This window comes from Mustela lutreola, chromosome 5 (genome assembly GCF_030435805.1).
Source record: "Mustela lutreola isolate mMusLut2 chromosome 5, mMusLut2.pri, whole genome shotgun sequence".
Classification (NCBI taxonomy): Eukaryota; Metazoa; Chordata; class Mammalia; order Carnivora; family Mustelidae; genus Mustela; species Mustela lutreola.
The window spans coordinates 80,060,606-80,082,871 of NC_081294.1; the positions used below are offsets into that span (position 1 = coordinate 80,060,606).

A 22,266-nucleotide genomic window follows, 5' to 3' on the forward strand; every position below is an offset into this window, starting at 1 on the left:
TTTCTATTGGCTGCTTTTTCCCCTGAAATCAGAGCACACTTTAACATTTCTTTGTATATCTACTAATTTCAGGTTGAAAATTGAACCTTATAGATAATATGTTATGGCAAATCTAGATTCTCTTTTATTCTTCCAAGGTGCATTTTTTTTTTCTAGTAGGCAATTAACTTGTCTGGACTCCAGTGTAATTTTTGTCACCCTTGGGTATGCAGCATCGAATATCTCTATTCTTACAGCTTCTCATTGCTACTTTTTTTTACCTGGTCCTTTGGGAGTTCTCCACTTCTTGTAATATAGTGGTTAGCCAGGATTTCAACAGAGATAGAGGTCTTGCTTTTAGGGATTCCCCTCTCTATAATTCCTAGCTATTTGGCTGGTTTGGGGCTCTTTCTTTGAACTTTCAAGCCTGTAAAATTCAACTTTCTGGTTCCTGACTTGTGCATGTTTGGGAAGTTAAGTCAGTTTTGAAGAAAAAAACCCAGCAAACTCACAGATAGAGCCATACACAGCTTTCTTACTGAAGAGCACATTGCTTTCTGGTTTCTGCCCACTTTTTCTCTAGGCCTCTTAGCGCCTCTTCCCACACATGCGTAGTTTAGCTCTTGGCCCAAGATTTGGGCAGAGTTTATACTCAGAGTTTTATACTCCTTCTGTGGTTTTTCGGCTGCCAGTACTTTTCCTGTAGATTTCTAGCTACGTTTTCAGCCTTGAACTCTGATCTTTGGCACCTTAGCTGGTAAGACTGTGGTTTTCCACTGCTGGTTTATTTATTTTATTTTATTTATTTATTTTATTACAGCTAGAGCTGTAAGGGTTGGGCATCACCCTCAGTCCAGGAAGACATAAACTCTTAATTCTGACTCCTTCCTGTGGCAGTTTTTTGAGATTAAACTCTCTTGCTTCTGTCTGCTTTTGGACTCTCTTCAGGGTCCAAAATGCCTGTACATTGTTGTCCTCTAAAAAATATTTCTTTAATCTTATTTCTACTATTGTTATATATGGGAGGGCTTCATGTCTGCTTCACTCCACTGACATTTCTTTTTTTTTTTTTTTTAAAGATTTTATTTATTTATTTGACAGGCAGAGATCACAAGTAGGCAGAGAGGCAGGCAGAGAGAGAGGAGGAAGCAGGCTCCCTGCTGAGCAGAGAGCCCGACGTGGGGCTCGATCCCAGGACCCTGAGATCATGACCTGAGCCGAAGGCAGAGGCTTTAACCCACTGAGCCACCCAGGTGCCCCTCCACTGACATTTCTGAAGCAGTCTACCCATTAGGTTTTTAATTTCAGTATCTCTATTGTTCTTTTGAAATTTTATTTCACTCCTATGTGAGTTAAACCCACCTGGTGTTCAAGATAGTCTTTTTATTTCTCACACTGTAAGTCCCTTCTGAAAAAGTATATTGGACCACTTTAAAAGTACTTCTTGATGGTCTGTGTCTAGTTAGTACTCAAAAGTCCAATGTCTGAAGTGCTTGAGTGTCCCACAGCACTACTTTTGTCCACTGACTCCCTCTTGTTCAACATTTAATAAGTAATTTTTGTTTTGTTTTAGAGAGAAAGAGAGAGAGAGAATGCACATGTGTGGGCAGGGGAAGGACAGACGGAGAGAGAGAATCTGAGGCAGGCTCCATGCTTAGCTCAGAACCTGAGGCAGGGCTCCATCTCATGACCCTGAGATCATGACCTGAGCTGAAACTAAGACTCAGACACTTAACCAACTGAGTTACACAGTAACTTTTATGTTGTTTGCTTGTACTTGGTGTGTAAAGAATATCAGGGACCATTGTCTTACATTACTTTCTAAGGGTATGGGTTCCTGGATGAGGTAAGTAGTATAAGTTTGTAGCTCAATTCTACTTGAGAGTAGGCTCATGATTATAGCTTCTTAGAGGGAGACTTTCCTTTCTCATCATACAGACTGAGGACAGCCATATCCCCAAGCCAGGGGATAGATTTTTTTCCCTGTGATCCATCCCACCACTGACAGAACAGCTCTTTGAAACTCCTGGTTAGTAGTAGTTTGTTATAGTTTCTGCTTACCTCCAGCTCAAGACCTCTCCTTTGTCACCCCACCCCACCAGAAGATTTTAAAACTTCATCTACTTGATTACTATGAGAAATGAGATGAACTTCTAATACCGCCAGTTCCCACGTACTACTCTGATTTTTTAATTTTCTAATTGATTTGACTTACTACTCTGGAAAGTTTTGAACAGAAAAAATTTTAAAAGAATGCAATAAACTTCCATGTACTCACTTCTGTATTTATTCATTGTTAATATTTTCCTATTTGCTTGTGTGTATGTGTGTATGTGTGTGTTTGCTAAACCATTGTAAATTATATATCATGATATTTTACCCCTAAATATGTTATAATGCATCTCCCAAAATGAGGATTTTCTTTACAGTAATGTAATACTATTTCATACCTAACAAATTGTATTAATCAGGCTTCTTCAGAGAAATTGTGTGTGTGTGTATGTGTAGAGAGAGAGATGGAGAGAATGTGTATGTATGTAGAAGGAGTAGGAGAAGAAAAGAATTATCTAAGAAATTTTGCCAGAAAATTCTCTAGAACCAAAAATCATGTATTTTTAGACTGAAAGGGCCTACCACTAACCTACCTCAATGTATGAAAAGATCCTCAGCAAGGCGCACTATTCTAATGCTTCGGATACTGGAGCCAGAGAAGATAATGAAAACTTCCAGAGAACTAAAGAGGTAACATTCAATAATCAGGAATCAGAATAGCATTTTACTTCCTCACATCAGCACTGTAAGCTTAAGGGACACAGAGTAATGACTTCATGTTTCCAAGGGAGGGTGATTTACAACTTCCATACCCATCTAGACTATCAAATGAAGACAGAAACACCTTCTAAAAAATAACTTTCCATTTACCATTTGTGAAAAAAGCTACTAGATGTAATATTAAATAGTCAAGGACTAAATCAAGAAAGAAGACTGCATGAGAATCCTGGAATAGCAAACCTAAAACAGGAGAGAGGCATGAGGAATCCCAGGAAAATAGTGGTGGGAAGCCACAGGGTCATGACGCTGCCAAAGGCCCTCACAGATCTGAGGACTCCAAGAGGGATGTTTCGATGAAAACTGAAATGGTAAAAAATGTTGTTGAATGTATTAGGAGGCTTTTTAGAATCTGTCTGAGAGTTTAAGGCTAAATTAATGATGAGTAAGCTGAATATAGAGAAATGAGACACTTGTATGAAAAATGGCATGAAATCATCCCCTCCCTAGGTGTATTTAACAGTTACAACATTTTACTAATCTGAACATTGAATCTTGAACTAACCAGTGATGTGAATCTTTAGGGATGATGGGAAGGGCCCTGAGATGGGGGTAAAGGTTATGTAGATAACTGGCTGACAGACCTACAGATAGCTATCTACATAACAGAGGTTATGTAGATAACTGTATCTTCCATAGAATGAAACTAATACATACTGTTTCATAGATACTGTTTAGAAATACAAAGTGAAATGTCAGGAGAACTATCTAGAAGAAATAAAAGTAGTTGCATCTGGAGAGCAGGAACCAAGAGCACAATGGGGAAGGGTACTACTGCTGTAAATTTTGTAATACTGCATTATTAAAACTGTGTGCCTGCATTAATTTGATTTTAAATTTTTAAATTAAATATAAAAAATTCATCAATTTCAGGATTTTCAATGCTCTTTGTAATTAATTAACTGTGACGCACATAAAGATGTGTCATAACATCACCATATTGGTAAAGATCTAAGTATTCCTTACCTTCTTCAAGGGCAGAGTGTTCCACCTCCTAAATTTGCACTGTCCAATGCTATAGCCCCTAGGCATGCATAACTATTTTATTTAATATTAAATAAAATTCAAACTTCACTATTGTAGTTGTGCTAGTTACATTTCCAAGGGCTCAATAGCCACATGTGGCTAGTGGCTGTTTTACTGGACAACGCTGTCCTAAATCACTCTCAGATTCTTCTCTTCATCCCTGCTCATCGCCAGTATGCAGTATGGCATTTTGAGACAATGTGCAGTAGCAATTGAAGGTATGGGCTCTGGAGTTACAATGCATGAGATCCACCGTGGGTTTCATCACCTCCTAGCTATGTACCTTTGGGCACATCTCATAACCTTGCAGTGCCTCAGTTTCCCCATCTGTAAAATGAGCATAGTAGTAACACTTATACCTCCTGAGGGTTGTAAGGGCAGATTGTGGTCATGAATTTACATGAGATGCTTAGCATCATGTCTGGCCCATGGTAAGCACTTAGATAAGGTTATCTGGTGCAGCTGATGTCCTCTCATCATACAATGTCATTGTCATCATCATAATCCCTTGTCCCGTATCTCTTCAGCCACTTCTGAGCTTGCATGCAGCCTTGTTGGACAGTCCACACACAAACTGGCAGCTTTCCCTCAAGAGCCTGCCTCTCTTTTTCTCTCTCCCTGAGGGCTTCCTTGGGTGTTAAAGAAATCTGCCCAGTCTGGAGGCAGAGCAGCTAAAAAGTGGGGGGATCTATACCTCCAAGGGAATCCCTCAGCTGGAGAAGGGTGGCATCACTGGACAAGTATCCCACCTCCACGACTGGGGCAATTCTGAGGTGTCTTCTCCACAGCCTTGCAGAGACCCCAGTAGAATTGAGCCTCACTTATCCACAGAAGGGACCTGTTCCATGAGGCATGGTTAGCCCTTCTCCTGTCTATCCCTGTCCTGTTCTCCCCTCTTGCACTTGTACTTTTTGGGATCTCCTCCCAGCCTGTGCCCAAGTCATGGTCTCAGAGTCTGTTTTGGGGGAACCAGCATTAAAAAAATCATCACCATCACCACTGTCATCAGCTCAGGTTCTCCTCATCCCAAGAACATACATACTCTTTTATTTTTTGAAGATTGATTTATTTATTAAAGCAAGCGGGTACATGATGAGGAGGGGCAGAGGGAAAGGGAAACTGAGAATCTAGGCAGACTGCCCACAGAGTACAGAACCCAACACAGGGCTTGATCCCATAACCCTGAGATCATAATCTGAGGTGAAACCCAGAGTGGGATGCTTAACTGACTAAGCCACCCAGGTGCCCCCCAAGACCACACTCTTACAGTAGCTTTCTGATGAGTTTTCCCCATCTTCTTTTTCACACAACAGCAAGAGCTATCTTAGTTTAACGTAAATGTGGAAGTATGACCTACCTGCAGAATGTCTCCATTGGTTTCTTCTGGCCCAAAGATAGAATTTAAGCCTAGTCCTGCAAGAAAGAATGTTCACAGATCCCCCAAAGCCTCCCTTATCAGCTTCACCTTTGGCTGGCTATGCTGCTCTCCATCCTCTGAACACAACATACTCCTCTGTCATTCTGTGTCCTCACGTGTGCCGTCTCCTCTGATTGGAGTGATGATCATAGCAGTAAGAGTCGAACACTTACCTTGCACCAAGTGGTGTCCTGTGCAGTCTACACTGTGTAGCTCATTTCATCTTCCCCATAACCTACTGAATAGTGGTGCTGGGTCACTCCCAGCTTGTGCCCTGTGCCTGGAAGGAAAGTGACATCCCACACACAGAGTTAACATAAAAGAAATCCACTTTACCAGAGAGAGAGCGTGGGGGAGGGAGGAAGATGAAAGATAACAGTAAATACTGTGGGTGATCTGCCTGACATTCTACTCCTGCGCCTGTGTGCTCCCAAGGGGAGCAAGAGTCTGCTGCTGTCCTGGTTTTCCAGGCCTCTTGTACTGGGAGCACCTGGCTGGCTGAAGGTGATTACAGGGCTTAATTTTTCACCGGGTTCATACAATATGGGTCCCCCAAATGCATGCCGGTTCTTCACGGAGATATGGTACGTTCATCTAGGGGCTTTTCAGGACTGAGCTTGACCATGGGGGACTGACTCCTCTTTGTAAGTGGGCTTTCTCGTTCCTAATCTGTGAGTGAGGTGAGACTCTATCATCCTGCTTCCCCCTGCACCATTGCCCCATGGTCCCCCCCTTTTCCTGCTCCCTTCCCCGCCTGGGAGACACCTGCTCATCTCTTCTGACACAGGTCAGACATCACCTCCTCTGGAAAGCTTTTCCCTAACTCCCCCAGAGAAGAATTTTTCCTTCCACCCGTGCTCTTGGAGCACCCCGCATGCATTTTGTTCCGTGCTCTCTTAGGTTGCGTTTTGACGGTTTTGTTTATAAATGACATCCCCCAGCTGAGTGTCGGAGTCCTCAATAGACCCTTTTTCTCTCCTCTTCCCCCACGTCTGTTTCAATAACCTCCTCCACAGCAGAGACTCAGGAACTGTCTTCTTTGTTTGGTTGTCAAGAAGGCAGGTCTCCTTGTCTTCCAGAAAAAGGAATGAGATCAATTCAGAATAGTTATTATATAGAGTTGGTCATGTTTCTTAAAGAATCTGGAGTGCCCAAAATAACCTATTCTGTCTCTGTTCACTTTCTGTCCTTTGAGTTCTTTGTTTTTCCCACAAGGTCACTGTTTGGCTGTAGGACTCTAAGAGCCCACTTTCTACAGGGCAATGTGGTCTGTTGAGTTTTCCTCATTAGAGCTGTGTAAATATGTTTGTGTTCTCTATTTTCATCCCCAGATTAAGACATCTCCGTCAACCAGCCAAATCCCCCCCAAACCCTGAAACTGGCATCATGTCTGAAGAGTTTCCAAGTTGCCTCTCTGTGGTTTTTTTTTTTTTTTTTTTTAATCTTATGAAGGATGTGGGTTTTGGTTATGTGATTCTTTTTAAGCCACTTCATTTGTTTTTGGACTGATTAATAGCATAGCTCCCCAAACTTGGACAGAAACGTCAAATTCAGAATCCCTGGAAGCGTAGCAGTAAGAAGCTAATTAGCTCATGTTTTCCATATGAATGAGACTCAAATACACAATCACTGCTTCCTTGTTCTATCTCTCACCCTTGACTGTGCTGGCAAACCTTGCTCTTCCTTTTTTGATATGAGGGGATTTGTTGGGAACCAAAAGCATTTCCCTGTACTCCACCTGCTGGATGGAATGAATAAAAGCCTGGGGGAAAGGTCTAAATATTTAGCAAATGTAACCTCAGCCCCCAAAGTTTCAAGTCTGGAATATATTTCACAGTCCCAGGCCAGAAACTTGCATATCGATGCTGCTTATTTGTGTCCTTTGGCAGAGGGTCTAGAGAAGTGTTAAAATTCAGTTCTGTGGGGGGAGAGAAAGAGGGAAAGAGAATGATTATGTATATATAGCTTCAACTTGGTTATCTACAGATGTTGGAGAATGGAATCCACCTAACTTCCCTTTTCCATCACTGGCCTCTACTTTGCCAGCTAGCCTCAGTTCTCCACATGCTCCCTGCCCTTTGGTCACCACACTTGAGCCTCATTGGTGTTGTGTTCCCTCCTGCCACAGGGCCTTAATATATGCTGCTGCCTCTATCTGGTATGTTCTTCACAACACACACTCTACCTCTTTACCTTGCGATTTCTAACTCTTCTTTCATTTATTAGCTCACTTCCTTAGGGGAAGCCCTTAAATAAGTTAAACCCCCCTGTTATATATTCTGAGGACCCTGGATACTTCTCATTATAAGCATTTGTCACACTTGCGGTTTTACATGTCTCTGTGTGATCCTTTGTATAAATTGCTTCTTTAAGTATGGTACACATATGGCACAAATGATTTGCAGGTGTTCATTTTTTTTTTATTTTAGTTATATGTTTAGTTTAATGTGTATTAGAAAAAATATGAATATACTCATAGCTTATCCTTTAGTGAACATTTTAGCCTACATTGGGCCTAAGGTCAGTAAAAAAGGAAGTAGAAGTATTGTGATCAGGCAATGGAGACACAAGTAAACATTTTGGAAGTGGTATGCAGATGACTGAAGTTTGGGAAGTAGGTTGATATGTTTCTCCTCACTAGAATATAAGCTCCAGAAAAGAGCTCTTTTGTGCACTGTGCCTTCACCAGGCTTGGTGTATTTCTGGGCCCTGATAAATAGTTGTTGAAAGACTTCACAAGTGCTTCAATCAACAACGTAATGACTCAACAGGTGCCCCTCGTTAGTGAGTCGAGGCCAGCCATAGATCAGACAATAACGAAAGAAGGCTAAGATTTCTCTTGAGAATCATCTGTATGGATTGCACGCAGTGGACACAGATCAGAGCTTTGTAAACTTAGAGTGTGCAGCTTCAGATGCCCAGTGGCTTGTCGAGTCATGGGGCTGTGGGGTCCTGTGCAGTTATCCTGCTCAGAGCCCTGCCCCTAGCATCCTGGGCAGGTGTCATCACAGGCTGGGCTTTCTGAGAGGCAGACAGTGAGGTGAAGATTCATCTGCCGGCAGTTTATTAGGCATTTGGGGATCCACTTCTGTGGGAGGGAAGGAAGCAGGATAGGGCAGAAGGAGAAGTGAGGCAGTCTTGGTAGGAGCTTCAGTCAACATTTTGAGAAGGTCTGAAATGATCCTTGAGAGCTGTTTGGTGTTGAAGCAAAGGAGCCGGGCAGGTATACCCTATGCAGACTGCCTCGGGGGTGTGCCCTTGAGTAAGGCAGGTGTCTTCACCTAGGCCATTCCTGAAGGTTGCTGATGGCTTCATCTTGGGAGGGAGACGTGGGTGATGTGTCAGACTCTACCACAGGTGTCCATCCAGTGTCTGCGCGAAAGTCTCTGGGAGTGGCAGATACCAGCTGCTAACCATGGGTGTCTTTCAGCCACAGTTGAAATGGCTATAGTTGTAACAAGTTTTTTTTTTTTTTCTCCTTTATGCTGAACCAAAACCCCTTCCTTGTTAAGTTCCTTATACCTATTCTCATTTTGACCAGCGGAGAAAGAAAACCAAAATCACCCTTGAACTAGCTGAAGAGAGTGAAGAAAACTCATTTTTTTTTTAAGATTTTATTTATTTATTTGACAGAGAGAGATCACAAGTAGGCAGAGAAGCTGGCAGAGAGAAAGAGAAAGAGAGAGAAGCAGGCTCCCTGCTGAGCAGAGAGCCCGATGCGGGACTTGATCCCAGGACCCCGAGATTATGACCCAAGCCGAAGGCAGCGGCCCAACCCTCTGAGCCACCTAGGCGCCCCGAAGACAACTCATTTTAAATCCTTTACCAGGGGCACCTGGGTGGCTCAGTCAGTTAAGCTGCCGCCTTCAGCTCGGGTCATGATGCCAGGGTCCTGGGATCAAGTCCCGCATCAGGTTCCTTGCTCGGCAGGGAGTCTCCTCTCTCCACCTCTGCCTGCCGCTCTGCCTGCTTGTGTGCTTGCATGTGTGCTTACATTCTCTCTCTCTCTTATAAATAAATAAAATCTTAAAAAAAAAAAATCTTCTAACCAAACACACAGTTTCTTCAGCTGTGTTTTTGCACATGTCTTTCCCTTACTACTCCTGTGTTATCTTCCACATACTTTTTTTTTTAATTTGTAAGATTTCACTTAAGATGTGCCATATAAAAGCAAGCTTGGAGATGATCTAGACTTTTATCCTTTTTTTTTTTTTTTAACAGATTTTATTTATTTGAGAGAGAGACAGAGGTAGGGAGAGAGTACAAAGGGAGGAGCAGAGGGAGAAAGACCAGCAGACTCCACTCTGCATGCAGAGCCCATCACGGGGCTCTGTCCCAACACCCTGAGATCATGACCTGAGCTGAAAGCAAGAGTTGGATGGTCAACCGACTGAGTCTGGGTGGTTTTTAAAAATATTTTAAAAAATTTTTTTTAATTTTTTTAATTTCAAAAATTAAAAAAATATTGTTATTTTTAAAAAATATTTTTTCTATTTGAGAGGGAGAGAGAACGAGAGAGAGAGCACAGACAGGGAGAAAGGCAGAAGGAGAAGGAGAAGCAGACTTCCCCCTGAGCAGGGAGCCCAGTGCGGGGCTTGATCCCAGGATGCTGGGATCATGACCTGAGCTGAAGTTAGACCCATAACCTACTGAGCTAGCCACACACCCCAATTTATATCTTTTTTAAATGAACTGATTAAAAGCAAGATCTTTCTAAATGTGGGTTCATGAAAACAATCTCTGGGAACCTGAATGGAGATTCTAAAAGATCATTTTTAGCCCCATCTTATACTATGTACAATTTATATTTATTATAAAACAATTGCAAGCGTTTATTCAATCCTTTTTGTACGCCAGATACTGTGTGAAAAGTACTTGCGTGCCTCCATCTCAGTTGCTCTCACCAAGCCTGTGAGGCCGATACTGTTTGGATCCTCACTCTATGGAGGAGGACATAGAGGACAGCTAGATTATGTCACGTGCTCAACATGACCAGGTCAGTAAGCAAAGGAGCCAGGATTCCAACTCTGCTGGTGTGATTCCAGAACTAGCTTCTTCTCTCTGTCTATATTGCATTGGTTGCAGTTGCTTTAAAATAACACGTGACCTGGGATACCTGGGTGGCTCAGTTGGTTAAGCCACTGCCTTTGGCTCAGGTCATGATCCCAGAGTCCTGGGATCGAGTCCCACATTGGGCTCCTTGCTCAGTGGGGAGCCTGCTTCTCTCTCTGCCTCTGCCTGCCGCTCTGCCTGCTGCCTCTGCCTGCCGCTCTGCCTGCTTGTGTTCTCCCACACTCACTCTCTCTCTCTGACAAATAAATAAATAAATAAAATCTTTAAAAAAAAAAACAAGTGACCTTATTATTTCCCTAATAAAATAAAATAAAATAGCAAATTACTTAATATCTCAAGGAAGGACCTTGAACATATGTGATGGTCTTCAGAGAGGCTCAGAGAGCAGTGATTTTTTTCACTGCATATCTAAATCACGGTTGTGCAGGTTGTCAGTTGACTGCCTGTCTGCTCGTGATCCATCCCTCTTTGCCTCCTTTTGTCGTGCTGCAGCTGGACCCTGACGATGATGTTTCTCCTTTGCCAGCTGATGCAGCTTTGGCTTTGTCAGCAGAGGGCACCGGAGGGACACTTGAAGGGTTGTCTTTGGGGTTCTTGTGCTTTTCTTCTTGCTCCCGAGGCACAGTGGCCAACGGTCAGCTTCCAGCGCGAACCTCCAGTGAGTCCCCCTGGCTGGGCCAGGCCACAGGCTGCTTCCAGGGACGCTTGCCACTGCCACTTGGGAAACTCCCTGAAGCGCTCCAGTGAGATCCACCTCCATCCTTGGGCCACAGACACCCCTTTGCCTGTGGAGTCTGAATCTCATCCCTGAGAGAAGGCCCTCTCTCAAGTTTCTTCCTTCCTTGAGTACTTGCCTTAGCCTTGGGACAGAAGCTGCTCTCTCCATCTTCTATGCCAGTATGCTTCAAGATCTCTTTACCCCCTCAGTAGTTAATCCCTCTTTATTAGTTAATAATTCTTCCCATTAAAATTTCCGTGTTCTGATGACTGGTGTGGTCTCAGTTTGCAGACCTGACCCTCACGAACTCAATGCTAGATGTTCAATAAATGAGCAGTGAATGAATGAATGAGGGAGGGAATTGAGGAAATGTGCTTCCTTTTCAACATATTCCTACTGCTTGTTTTGAGGACTCGACGGTATGGGGTAGCCCTCAGCCCTGCCAAACTCTTCCAAATGTTCAGGTTGCTTGAGAGTTATGAAATTTCAAGCAGTCTATAAAACCTACCTATCTTCTTCTCTTCAGGTAAATATTCTATGACAGATTCCAGTGGCACCACAGATAGGGAAACAAATTCCTCTCTCATATGTCCCCTCTGCACACCCGCCCTGGATTTACAATTTGGTCCTGTGATATCAGAAATAATCCAGCCAGTCCTAGCACCTGCCCCATTTCCCAGGTCACACTCAGGGTTCCTAATGGAGGTGTTTTTTTGTTTGTTCGTTTTCAAAGATTTTATTTATTTGAGAGAGGGAGAGTAAACATGGAGTGAGACCAAAGGGAGGAAAGGCAGAGGGAGAGGAAGAAGCAGACTCACTGTTTAGCAGGGAGCCTAACTTGGGACTCAATCCCAGGATGCCGGGAACACGACCTGAGCCAAAGGCAGATGCTTAGCTGACTGAGCCACCCAGGCACCCCCACAGGTGTTATATTTTGAAAAAGTCATAGATCTTACTGTTTACTTCTGTAGAGAACAGCTGAACTCTCAACACAATTGATATTGCAGACTACAAACAGTCCTGTTTTTACAATCCAAACAGAACATGTTAGTGTATGAAGACATCCCTGTAACTCACTTTGGAGGAGAAAGCTCTGGGTCAAGGCATATCAGTAAAACTGCTCTTATATTACCTCTGGGTAAGATTAACAAAAGAATTTCTCTTAAGGCAGGAAGACAGGAAATGCCAAAGTCCCAGTGTTGTGCATTTCTGTGTCTACACCTACATCCCTAGACACAGCAACCAAGTGAGCCAAATCCTGAAATTGAACACACTTCCAAGCAAGGAGGGCCCAGCCCTTCATTAAGGCTGATAGAGGAGCACATCAAGGACATGGTAAGGTATTGCTTGTTTACATAATAAAATAGACACCAGTGTTTAGCTGCTGAATGTGTAAATGTAGCCTGTGTGATAGTGGGTAGCTCAGAGGGAAGGAAGCAATTTAGGAAATACCTCCTTCCCACATCACACACATTCTCAGAGCCATCAGAAGACCCCAAAACTAGGCCCTACAGTACATGCATTTTATAAAGCAAACCTACCCTCCAGCTTCAGGCTGTGTATGACCTGGTTTCTCTTTTTAATTTTCTAACTGGGGTGGAAAGCTAACAGTGTAGTATGTCATGGTCAATATGTCAACCACAGAGTGGGTACAGTGTTACAGACAGATCCCGGTGGCCATTTTAGTGCATTTCCCCATAACTTGAGAGAATGTTCGATGGATCACTGGGGTTCCGAGTGCCCTGTGTCAGATCCCCACATCTCAGGCTTGGAGTTCTCTGACTGGGTTTTAGAGTAAATTTTATGTACAGTAGCAAGGGAGTTTCTTTCTGGGGCTGGAGGACAGGTCTGAGGAGTGGAGTGGGAAGGTGTGCCACTTTTCATAAGCCATTATTGCAATTTTAACGGTTGTCAAACAAATGCCTAATGATTTTGAAAAAGAGAAGTTACAAGTCCCATGGCTAGGTTGGGCTTAAGTATTCCTATATTGCACTACAGCTCCTTACAGATCATTTCTGTTAATTTGTACAAGTGCACATGAAGGCACGTCTTCGAGGTATCACTATCACCGTATACCTCAATATAATGGCGACCCAAGGGTATTTAGGGTTAGGATTCTCCTCCCCTCCCCATCCCTTGGCAGCTAGGATATCACTCAGATAACGTGGAAGGCTGTGACTTCAGTTACGCTTTTCCCTTTTGCTGTCAAGTTCACCCATAAGAAGCTGATTCTCAGCCAGCCTAACCCTCCGAAACATTTAGGGTGTAGAGTTACTTTTTTTTAGTTGGTTCAGCCAAGATGAAAATTTTCGAATCCCTGTATAAGATGCATTCCAGTAGCAGTGGTGTTTATCTTGTCACTGAATTATGGTAGGAAGATAAGAGGGTCATTGTCAGAAAGTGATGGAGGCGGGGGAGGATGCTCAGAGACCCTGGGTGTCTCACCTTTTCCTACTGGGTGTCTACTTTTCAAGTCTTGTTTAGAAATAGTTATAAATTAAGAGTTTGGGGATGGGGGAGTGAGAGGGAGGAATGAAGTGAAGACAGTGGGAGTTAGGGAGGCAATGCCCTCGGGCTCCACAGTGATGAGGGTTTCAAAGGATGGAGGGGGCCAATGTCCTCAGGGCCCTTCCATCAGAAATCTGCTAAAAACATTGGAGGCTTTGCAAACAAGCGGTGGTTGCCTGTGGGATCTGCATCATTACATTCATTATGCATGATTAGTAGCAAACCAACTAAAAGAATTCACCAAGCCCTCAGAACAGATGGTTCCTGGGTAACAGGATGTCCCCTTGTCTTTGAACAAACTGTGTCTTTGAAAATACTAAAGTCATAATACAGGATCCCTCATTGGGTTTCTTCATCTTTGGGAAGAAGACCAGTTGCTTTGAGCTAGTGTTTTTCAAAAAATTGTGGTTGTAACCTATTAATGTTGTGACCCAATTTAATGGATCTTTGACCAGCATTTTTAAATGGACTGTAATGGAAAAAATGCATTGTCTGTGTATAGCTTTCGGCTGTTTTTGTTTTAGTTGTGTGTGTATACATATGTATGTGCTGGGTTGTGATAGAAAATGTAGTTCTTACTGTGGATCAAGCTCCAAAGAGTAGGAAAATATTGGGTTTAGGTGACTTTAAATGGAAAAGGAGTGATTGATGGTGGTGTGTATTTGGTAGAGTGGACAAACACTGCCCAGCCATTATTAATAGGTACATCTGCTTGTGTGAGTGAGTGAGTGAGTGTGTGTGTGTGTGTGTGTGTGTGTGAATGTTTGTGTGTGTGATCTGATTCTGTCTAGGAAACAGTATGCTTTCTCCTAAGAATAAGAAGTCCTAGATTTAGGGGAGCCTAAGTGGCTCAGTTGGTTAATGCCTGACTTTAACTCAGGTCATAATCTCAGGGTCCTGGGATCAAGCCCCCTTGTTAGGACTTCTTGCTCAGTTGGGAATCTGCTTGTTTTTCTCCCTCTCACTCTGCTCTTTCCCCTATTCATGCTCTGTCTCTCTGCAAATAAATAAATAAAATAAATAATAAGCAAATAAATGATTAAAAATAAATAAATTAATTAAAAGAAGTCCTAAGATTGAGAAGTTTATTTAAAGAGATGCTGCTTAGTATGAAAATAATTTCAGAAAATCTGATGGGCAAACTTAATATCCTTTGTTAGGCCCTTGAGATGAAAGAGATGCACCCTTTGCCATTGACTGCAAATTGTAAGTCCTTAATTTTTTTTTTTTCGGGTCATAGAACATTTGCCTCAGCACAAGATGGTCAACTGTATGATAGTAGCATAAATTTTCATAATTTTTACTTTGAAGAAAAAATATCAGTTGACTTAGTTATTATACTTGGCTATTCAGGGGGCAAATCCCTTGAATGTACTTCCCTGATGGATACCTAGAAGAACACTAATATTGCCTTAGGTTTCCAAACAAAATGAAAAAGGTTTCTACCTTAGCTTTCCTGTCAGCTTTTAAGGTATCCTCTGGTGACAAGCTGTGTCTAGAAAACACAGCAGTCATACCTGTCAGGTGCACGGGGGACGATGGGGGAGACCTTCCACAGGAACAGGAGACTGTGTTGTTTTAAAACTCAGAGAGACATTATCACCTTTTAGTGGAACATTTATTAATACTTGTAAGGTGCCAAAAAAAAAGAGCAACAGTGATGTAAAATGATAGATGTCTTCTTCATCAGAGGTCTGCTTTGTAGCCCATGGGCTCCGTTGGTTTAGGTAGTACGTTCCCCAAGGCTGAGGAGTTGGGCTCCGTCACTTCTGACACAAAGCAAGGACCTTGATCTTCTTCAGGACCACTTGATGCTCTAGTCAGGTTTTGATAAGTCCACACTGTTGGCTGGAGGAGGCTCTGATTATCATCCCTCCCAAGGAAACAGATCAATAACCACCTCCATGTTGGGAACAATCAAAAGCATAAATGCTCCTGATGCTTCATACAGATTGTCAGGCAATTCTTAACAGTTGGCCTGAGAATGAATCCAAACGAGAGGCATGTGACAAGCAGATGGCTACGTGACTTGCTCAAGGAAGAGAGAGAACACAACAGCAATGCTCCATGTTTAAGGAACTAGAGCATGTTTCTTGTGGCAGGGCATCTGACAAACCACCCTCCCCCCCACCCCCGCCCCAATAAGACCTGACAGGCTCTTTTCCTAATTTGAAAGCAGTGCCCCTGAAGCCGACGTGGTTCTATGGTTGAAAATAGTAGGTTTACCTCGCCATGTTCTCTGACACCTTGATAGGGGTTTATCTTACACTGGGTATTGCAAATTCTTCCAGAACCTGGGTTTCTGGGACTTGCTGATGGTTCAGCAGGAACCTATACAGTCTGCATTTTCACTTGACTGAAGTAAATGAATCCACAGTGTCTTTCATCATAAATATAATGCCCTGGGAGAGAGTACAGCAGTGAACCAGACAGACAAGGTTTCCAGGGGCTCCGGTACCCAGGACAGTGCCTGGCACACAGTAGACACAAAATACATATTCACTGAATGAATGCATGAATAATGACTGGGCGGAGGTTGTGGAGGCCACTGTAGTGTTTCTTCTAACTGCTTTGGATCTCTGAAACCACAGACTTCCGTCTCATCTGTTAGCAACATTTAATTTTTCTTGGCCAGTGTTATATTTGAATTTGATTCATTCACTAAAAATTATGGACCATTATAAATATCTTAGATTTCCTCTCTTGGTACCCTTTTCTGCCGGATCTTCAGAATAAGGAGATGTTAAACCACACTGCACGATCCCCATCTTGCCCGTAAGGATTTACTAAAATAACATAGAATTGTCTTATCCAAGTTACAAAAACAAAAAGTTCTGAATGCAGAATGATATTATGAACCATAGTGTGAACTTAGTTCAGTTCCTCAGTTGTACTGTTGCTTTGAACTTTCACAAGTTGTCTCCCCCCCATCATAAACATGACAATTCAGTTAGTAAAGAATTATTTTTCCATTAGTCATATCAGTTTCTTAGTCAGCTAATATTCTCAACAGTTTTTATCCACAGCTATATCTTTGCTTCAGAGTCCCCACTTTCAAAGGAAAATTGGTAATAGCACAATGAAAAACAAAGTACAATCTCTTTTTATAGGTAAATATAGTATAAGTAGTAGATAATTGAAGAACTTATACATCATAGCCTATTATTTTATTCTCAGTGGCTGAATGCTAATCAGTTAACTGCCTTTGAGCTCTATATTTTTAAATGTGACTAAAACATACAGTCTCACAGTAAATTTAAATGGCTTATTAAGGGCCTTTACATGGCAACAGTATCATATGTCAGAGATGAATGGTGTTTCTAATTTGCTAGCCACTTGGGTCAAGTTTACTTTAAGCAGGAAGCATATTTATACAAGTAATCGTAACACAAATGGTCTCTTGAGAAATGCTGTTGGTGAGGGTTTAACATTTTTGAAGTATGCTTTTGGATCTCTTCTAAATGGGTATTTTATAGCCACTGGGCCAAAGCGCCTTAAATCCATGATCCGTCGCACCAGCGTCACTGCTGCTGACGCTGCCTAAATGCTCAGGAAGTCTCGGGGTGTGTATGTTTCCAAGGGGGAGGCTAGAGAGGGTTGGGGCGTGAGCCACGTTCCTTTGCTTTAGCACTTTGCTACATAAAGTGGGGGTGGGGGAGAGGGCAGCAGCCCCTGCAGTCCCCAGGGCATGTTAGAAATACATACTGCACCCCAGACCCACTGCCCCCAGAATCTACACTCGATCCCAGTCCGCTTGTGATTTTTAAGTCTTGCCTGGGACCCCAGTTCCTCTGTTTTATGGGGACTGGGCACCAGTCATGGTGTCCATCTCTCTTTCCTCCTCACTTCTGGAATCTACCTCTTTCTAGGAAAGCATCCCCTCAGCCCACATTTCTTTTCTTGCTCAGCACTCCCACACTCCAGACCCAAATGAATTTACCAACATTGGATGTTTTTGCTTTTATCAAGAGCCCACTTCTTATGCTGCCTGTCTGACATCATCCTGGGGCTTCCTGCTCCCAAATAATCTTGGGAAAGTCAAGGCATTGTAAGGACTTCCAAAGCTATGGATGTGTTCTGCTTTCTTGTGACTAAGCCTCCCATTCTTTGTTAATTCTGCATTGATAGCCCATCCTCCTAAGCTGTCCACCAGAACCCAATCTCCCTTTGCCATTTTAGTCCCTTCTCTTTGGGGCGGGGGGTTGATTTCTTTGTCCCAGTTTCCACTCATGGAACACTGCCTTCCCCTAACCTAGTCATAAACTTCTCTGTTAATATATGTGGGGTACTGAAAGGACGAAAGGGCATCATACGAGATGTTTGGGGGAATCACCAACAGAGTTTACTCAGTAGAGGGAATTGTATGCAGTTACTAATCTCCCACATGGCAGGCCCCTGAACACACTTCATTGGCCACACTTTTGCTTTGAGAGGCTCAGCCTACAGCAGGTGCCCGGAGGCAACTGGACATCCACACACCCAGACTGACCAGCCAGTTGGCCTCTAGAAGCAATTTGATCCCTCTGCTCCAAACTGCACTGGGCTAAGAGGCTCTACAGAAAGTGAACGGGGCATTTAGAAGCGCATTGCTTACAGATTTAGGCTCTGTGGGCCAGGGGTTAGTGCAGCCAATGGTCAAGGGAGCAATCTGGGGTCAGTTGGGTGAGGATCCCCTCAGCCTCCTCTGGAGTGGTCGGCACTCAGAAGAGATTTCTTTAATCAGAGGAGACTGGCAGGGGGAGAAACAGAATTGCTTTCTGGCCATAGTGAGTCCGAGGACCGCGTTTGCAGCTTCCGTTCTTCTTGAGACCTACAAACCAATTCTTCTCAGCGTGCTTCTTGGATGTGTAGGTGTTGTAATGGTTTTCCTCCAGCCTTTCCAGGAACAGACATTCCTCATTTGGTGTTTGCTAAAAAGATAAGACAGGAGAGAGGAGAATTATTAGTGACTGGTTTTCAGTGTGGTTTCTCTGTCTGCTAGCCACTGTGACCTGGGGCCAGTCTACGGAGTCTCTTAGTGCTTTGGTTTCTTTCTTAGGAAAAGCGAGATTATAATGGGACCTGTTTCTGAGGGAAGTGGTAATGGTAATGACTTAGAACAGAACCCAGCACCTAGTGAGCCTTCAAATTCATTTACTGTTTTTGCAAGTTCCCCTTCCTTCTGCTGTCCTCAGGACCCTGGAGTTCCCTGCTGGGGAGGTCCCAAATGACCAGCCATAGCACATCAAAAGCAGGGCTGAGCCTTTCGTCTCTAAAGGCTGGCACATAGACATGGCCCTGAAAAATGGCCAAAATTGGTAAAACCAAACTGTGATGTGGTGGGGGTTTTTAAGTTTGGACTTGAAAAATAAATGACAACCTACTAATATTATTTTATATCCTAGCAACTTTCACTAACAATATCAGGATTTTTATGTTAACATTGTTTGGGATATAAACACTTGCACAAAATGTGTCTTAAGTATAAAACATTATTTTGTAACTTAAAGGTTTTAAAAACTGAACATAGCTTTATTTTTTCCTATGTATAAAAAATATCTACTCATACAAAGAATTGTCCTTTTTTTTGTCCTTTTTTTTAAAAAAAGAATTGTACTTTTAAAAATCACAACTTTACTTTAAAGAAGAAAGTAAAAAAAAAAAAAACACCACCACCACCCCCAAGCCACCCACCCTGATATAAGGACTGCTAACAGTTGATGGAACATATTTTCACATATCTTTACGTATGTACACACGGAGGGACATAGATAAGGCCATATGGATAGAGACTGATGATGTTAGCAAAATGGCATGCTATCCCTGCTTTTAAAAGGAAGTGGAGGGGGGGCGCCTGGCTGGCTCAGTGGGTTAAGCCTCTGCCTTCGGCTCAGGTCATGATCTCAGGGTCCTGGGATCGAGTCCCGCATAGGGCTCTCTGCTCAGCAGGGAGCCTGCTTCCTCTTCTCTGCCTGCCTCTCTGCCTGCTTGTGATCTCTTGTCTGTCAAATAAATAAATAAAATCTTTTTAAAAAAAAATAAAAGGAAGTGGGAAAGAAACTGATGAAAACATTCAATCTCGGGGCGCCTGGGTGGCTCAGTGGGTTAAGCCTCTACCTTCGGCTCAGGTCATGATCCCAGGGGCCTGGGATCGAGTCCCGCATAGGGCTCTCTGCTCAGCAGGGAGCCTGCTTCTCCTCATCTCTCTCTCTGTCTGTCTCTCTGCCTATTTGTGATCTCTCTCTCTGTCAAATAAATAAATAAAATCTTTAAAAAAAAAAGAAAGAAAACATTCAATCTCACAAGAAAATGCAAGTTAAAAACAATATAACAGGTTGGCTATAATATCTGCAAAGAACAAAAAAATTTGCGATGCTTGGTATTGTGAGAGCATAGGACATAGGCACTTCTGTGCACTGTTGGTGAGATAAATTGGTGTCAATTTTCTCAGGGTAGTCTGGCAATATGTATTACCTTTGACCCAGCAATTTCATTTGTAGCATTGAGCCCTAGGAGATAGTTGAGCAAGTATAAAATGGTATTTTCAAGGATGGTCTTTGCAGTACCAGGTATAATGGGAACACACTCGAAGCAATCTACATCTTTATGGAAAGGTGATTGGTGAAGTAGCTAGGGGCGCACCCATGCAATGGAATCCAGTGCAGTTGCCAATTTATTAATAAGGAAAGATCACTAGGATATATTAAATAGTTCAGTTACTTGAAAAATAGCTACCAACAATTACTGTTTTATTTGGAATTCATCTGCTAGAAAGTGGTAAGAAGGACCCCAGGCGTTTGGCTTCCTATTTCATCAGGATTTTCTAATACATTTGTTATACTTGAAGATAAAATACTTAGGCTGTATATCAACTTTGTGCCAGTTCCTAGTCACGTGATCTCAGTATCATCTCTTCACTCACAGTGGTGGGTGATGCCCTTCCTGGTGGTTTCCAGTCTTGTTGTTCATCATTCTTTATTCATGGGCATGTTTGTGTATGTAGCTGTAAGCCTCACTGAGGAAAGAGGTGGAAACTTGTCAGCCTTGCATCTACCCAGCCGACGCAGAGTCTTGTGAAGGATAGGTGCTCTCCAGCTAGGTGGTGACTTTCGTTTGCTTCTTGAGAGTGTGGAAAGGATTCCATAAAGTTCCCTTTGGTTTGTAAGGAACTCTGGAACAGGAAGTCTCCTGCTCCTTATTCATTTGTAGTCTAGTGGAGTGACATCTGGATGAGACACTTTGGATCCTTTTAGAACAAGATAGGAAATAAGGGTAATATCTGATAGGGTGACTCTTGCTATCTCTGCAGGAACTTATCCAGACATTAGTGTTCGATGCATATTGTCAGGTGTGGGAGGGGGTGGGCAGTGGTGGACCTGCGTGGGTTGCTCACTCCCGTATAGGGAGGGTCCCCCATTACACCCCTTAGTGGGCGTCAGGCCTGTGTTCTGTGACGAAGCTGAGGACAGCCACGTCCTTCACCTGACGTCTATGTTACACTAGAGCAGTTGACACACACACAGCGGCTGAGTCACAGGCTGAGTCAGCAGGCCACATCAGGGAACTTCTTCTGTCCCTCCACCAGGATTTGTCAGTAGTTGTTATGCATTTGGTGCAATGCCAAGGGCCTGGCGATTAACAGTTGATTCATAACTATTTTTAAGATGATTTTTTAAATATTTAGCTCTCTTTTTTCCCCACTATATGGGTGGCATAGGCCTACTGTAGAAAATCTGGATAAGACAGGCATTCACATATTATAACATTGGATGGTTATCACCCCTAGAGATAACTATATTAATATTTTGATATATAGTCTTTCAAACTTATTTTCTAAAATAACATATCCTTTCCCCAAACATAAAAATTTGTACCAGGGTGGATTAACACCTAAAACTGGTTGGACATGTGAGGCAGAGCTCGGAGATATTTTAGAACTTATCATTATTGGTGGAGAAATATATAAATTATCAGATATAATATATTAAGATTACCCTCTGAATATTTCAGGGGAAGTATAGGATGGCCAAGACTATGGTGGGAGCCTAGAGGAAATTGGATTTGGGGATGCTCCCTCAGTATTTTTATACAAGTAAAAGATGGTTATATTAAATGACAAAACAGATTTAAAAGAGGAAAAGCCATAAACTATAAATATAACCTGGAAAATAATGAGGATAAGGGATTTATAAACTTATTATTCGTCTTCTAGCTCTCACTGATGGGGCACCTTACACGTGTCGGCAACATCAGTGGGTGGGTTCTGTGCACTCTTTCTCAGACCCCTCTTAATGCCTCTATGTGACAGTCACCACCCATTACTAGCCTCATTTTAGACAAGGCTCAGAGGAGGCAAGTAACTTGCCAAAGTTGCAGAAAATTTTCAGTTTTGAGTCTGAGATTCAGTGATTGATCGGTTGATTGATTTTATCACCAAGAAGAAAAACCACCTTAAAAAAAAATCTGCTTTCTATGTAGCAGTTACTGCCTATCTCCAAACCCTTTTAAATGGCCCCATTTGATCCATATTTCGGTGAACAGCCTACAGGAGGTTGCTCATTGCTCTGACAGTGTCGTCTCCTGACCCCTAGCAGGTGGCATGAGAAACCAAACTGTGTTCACATTCCGAATCCTGCCTGAAGTTACAGCTTCAAGAGGCAGTCTTCTGTACCCACTGCCCCTTGGCAGTTTGATGTAAGTTAAAGAGAGGTTCAGACCGAAACCCCCTACTAGCTGC

The 22,266-nt window shown here is 42.8% G+C and overlaps 1 protein-coding gene across 7 annotated transcripts in view; it reads right to left on the reverse strand.

Moving 5' to 3' along the window:
- Nucleotides 1-15,146: 15,146 nt before the first annotated feature.
- The window catches only part of FGF1 (fibroblast growth factor 1), a 98,955-nt gene continuing 91,835 nt past the window's right edge, over nt 15,147-22,266 (reverse strand). For 6 of the 7 annotated variants that reach the window (XM_059174917.1, XM_059174914.1, XM_059174915.1 and 3 more), the window contains one exon: nt 15,147-18,460. In XM_059174917.1, coding sequence (XP_059030900.1) covers nt 18,266-18,460 — 195 coding nt within the window. In that variant the 3' untranslated portion in view covers nt 15,147-18,265. The remainder of the gene's footprint in view (nt 18,461-22,266) is intronic. The other variant, XM_059174920.1, reaches the window with a different exon arrangement.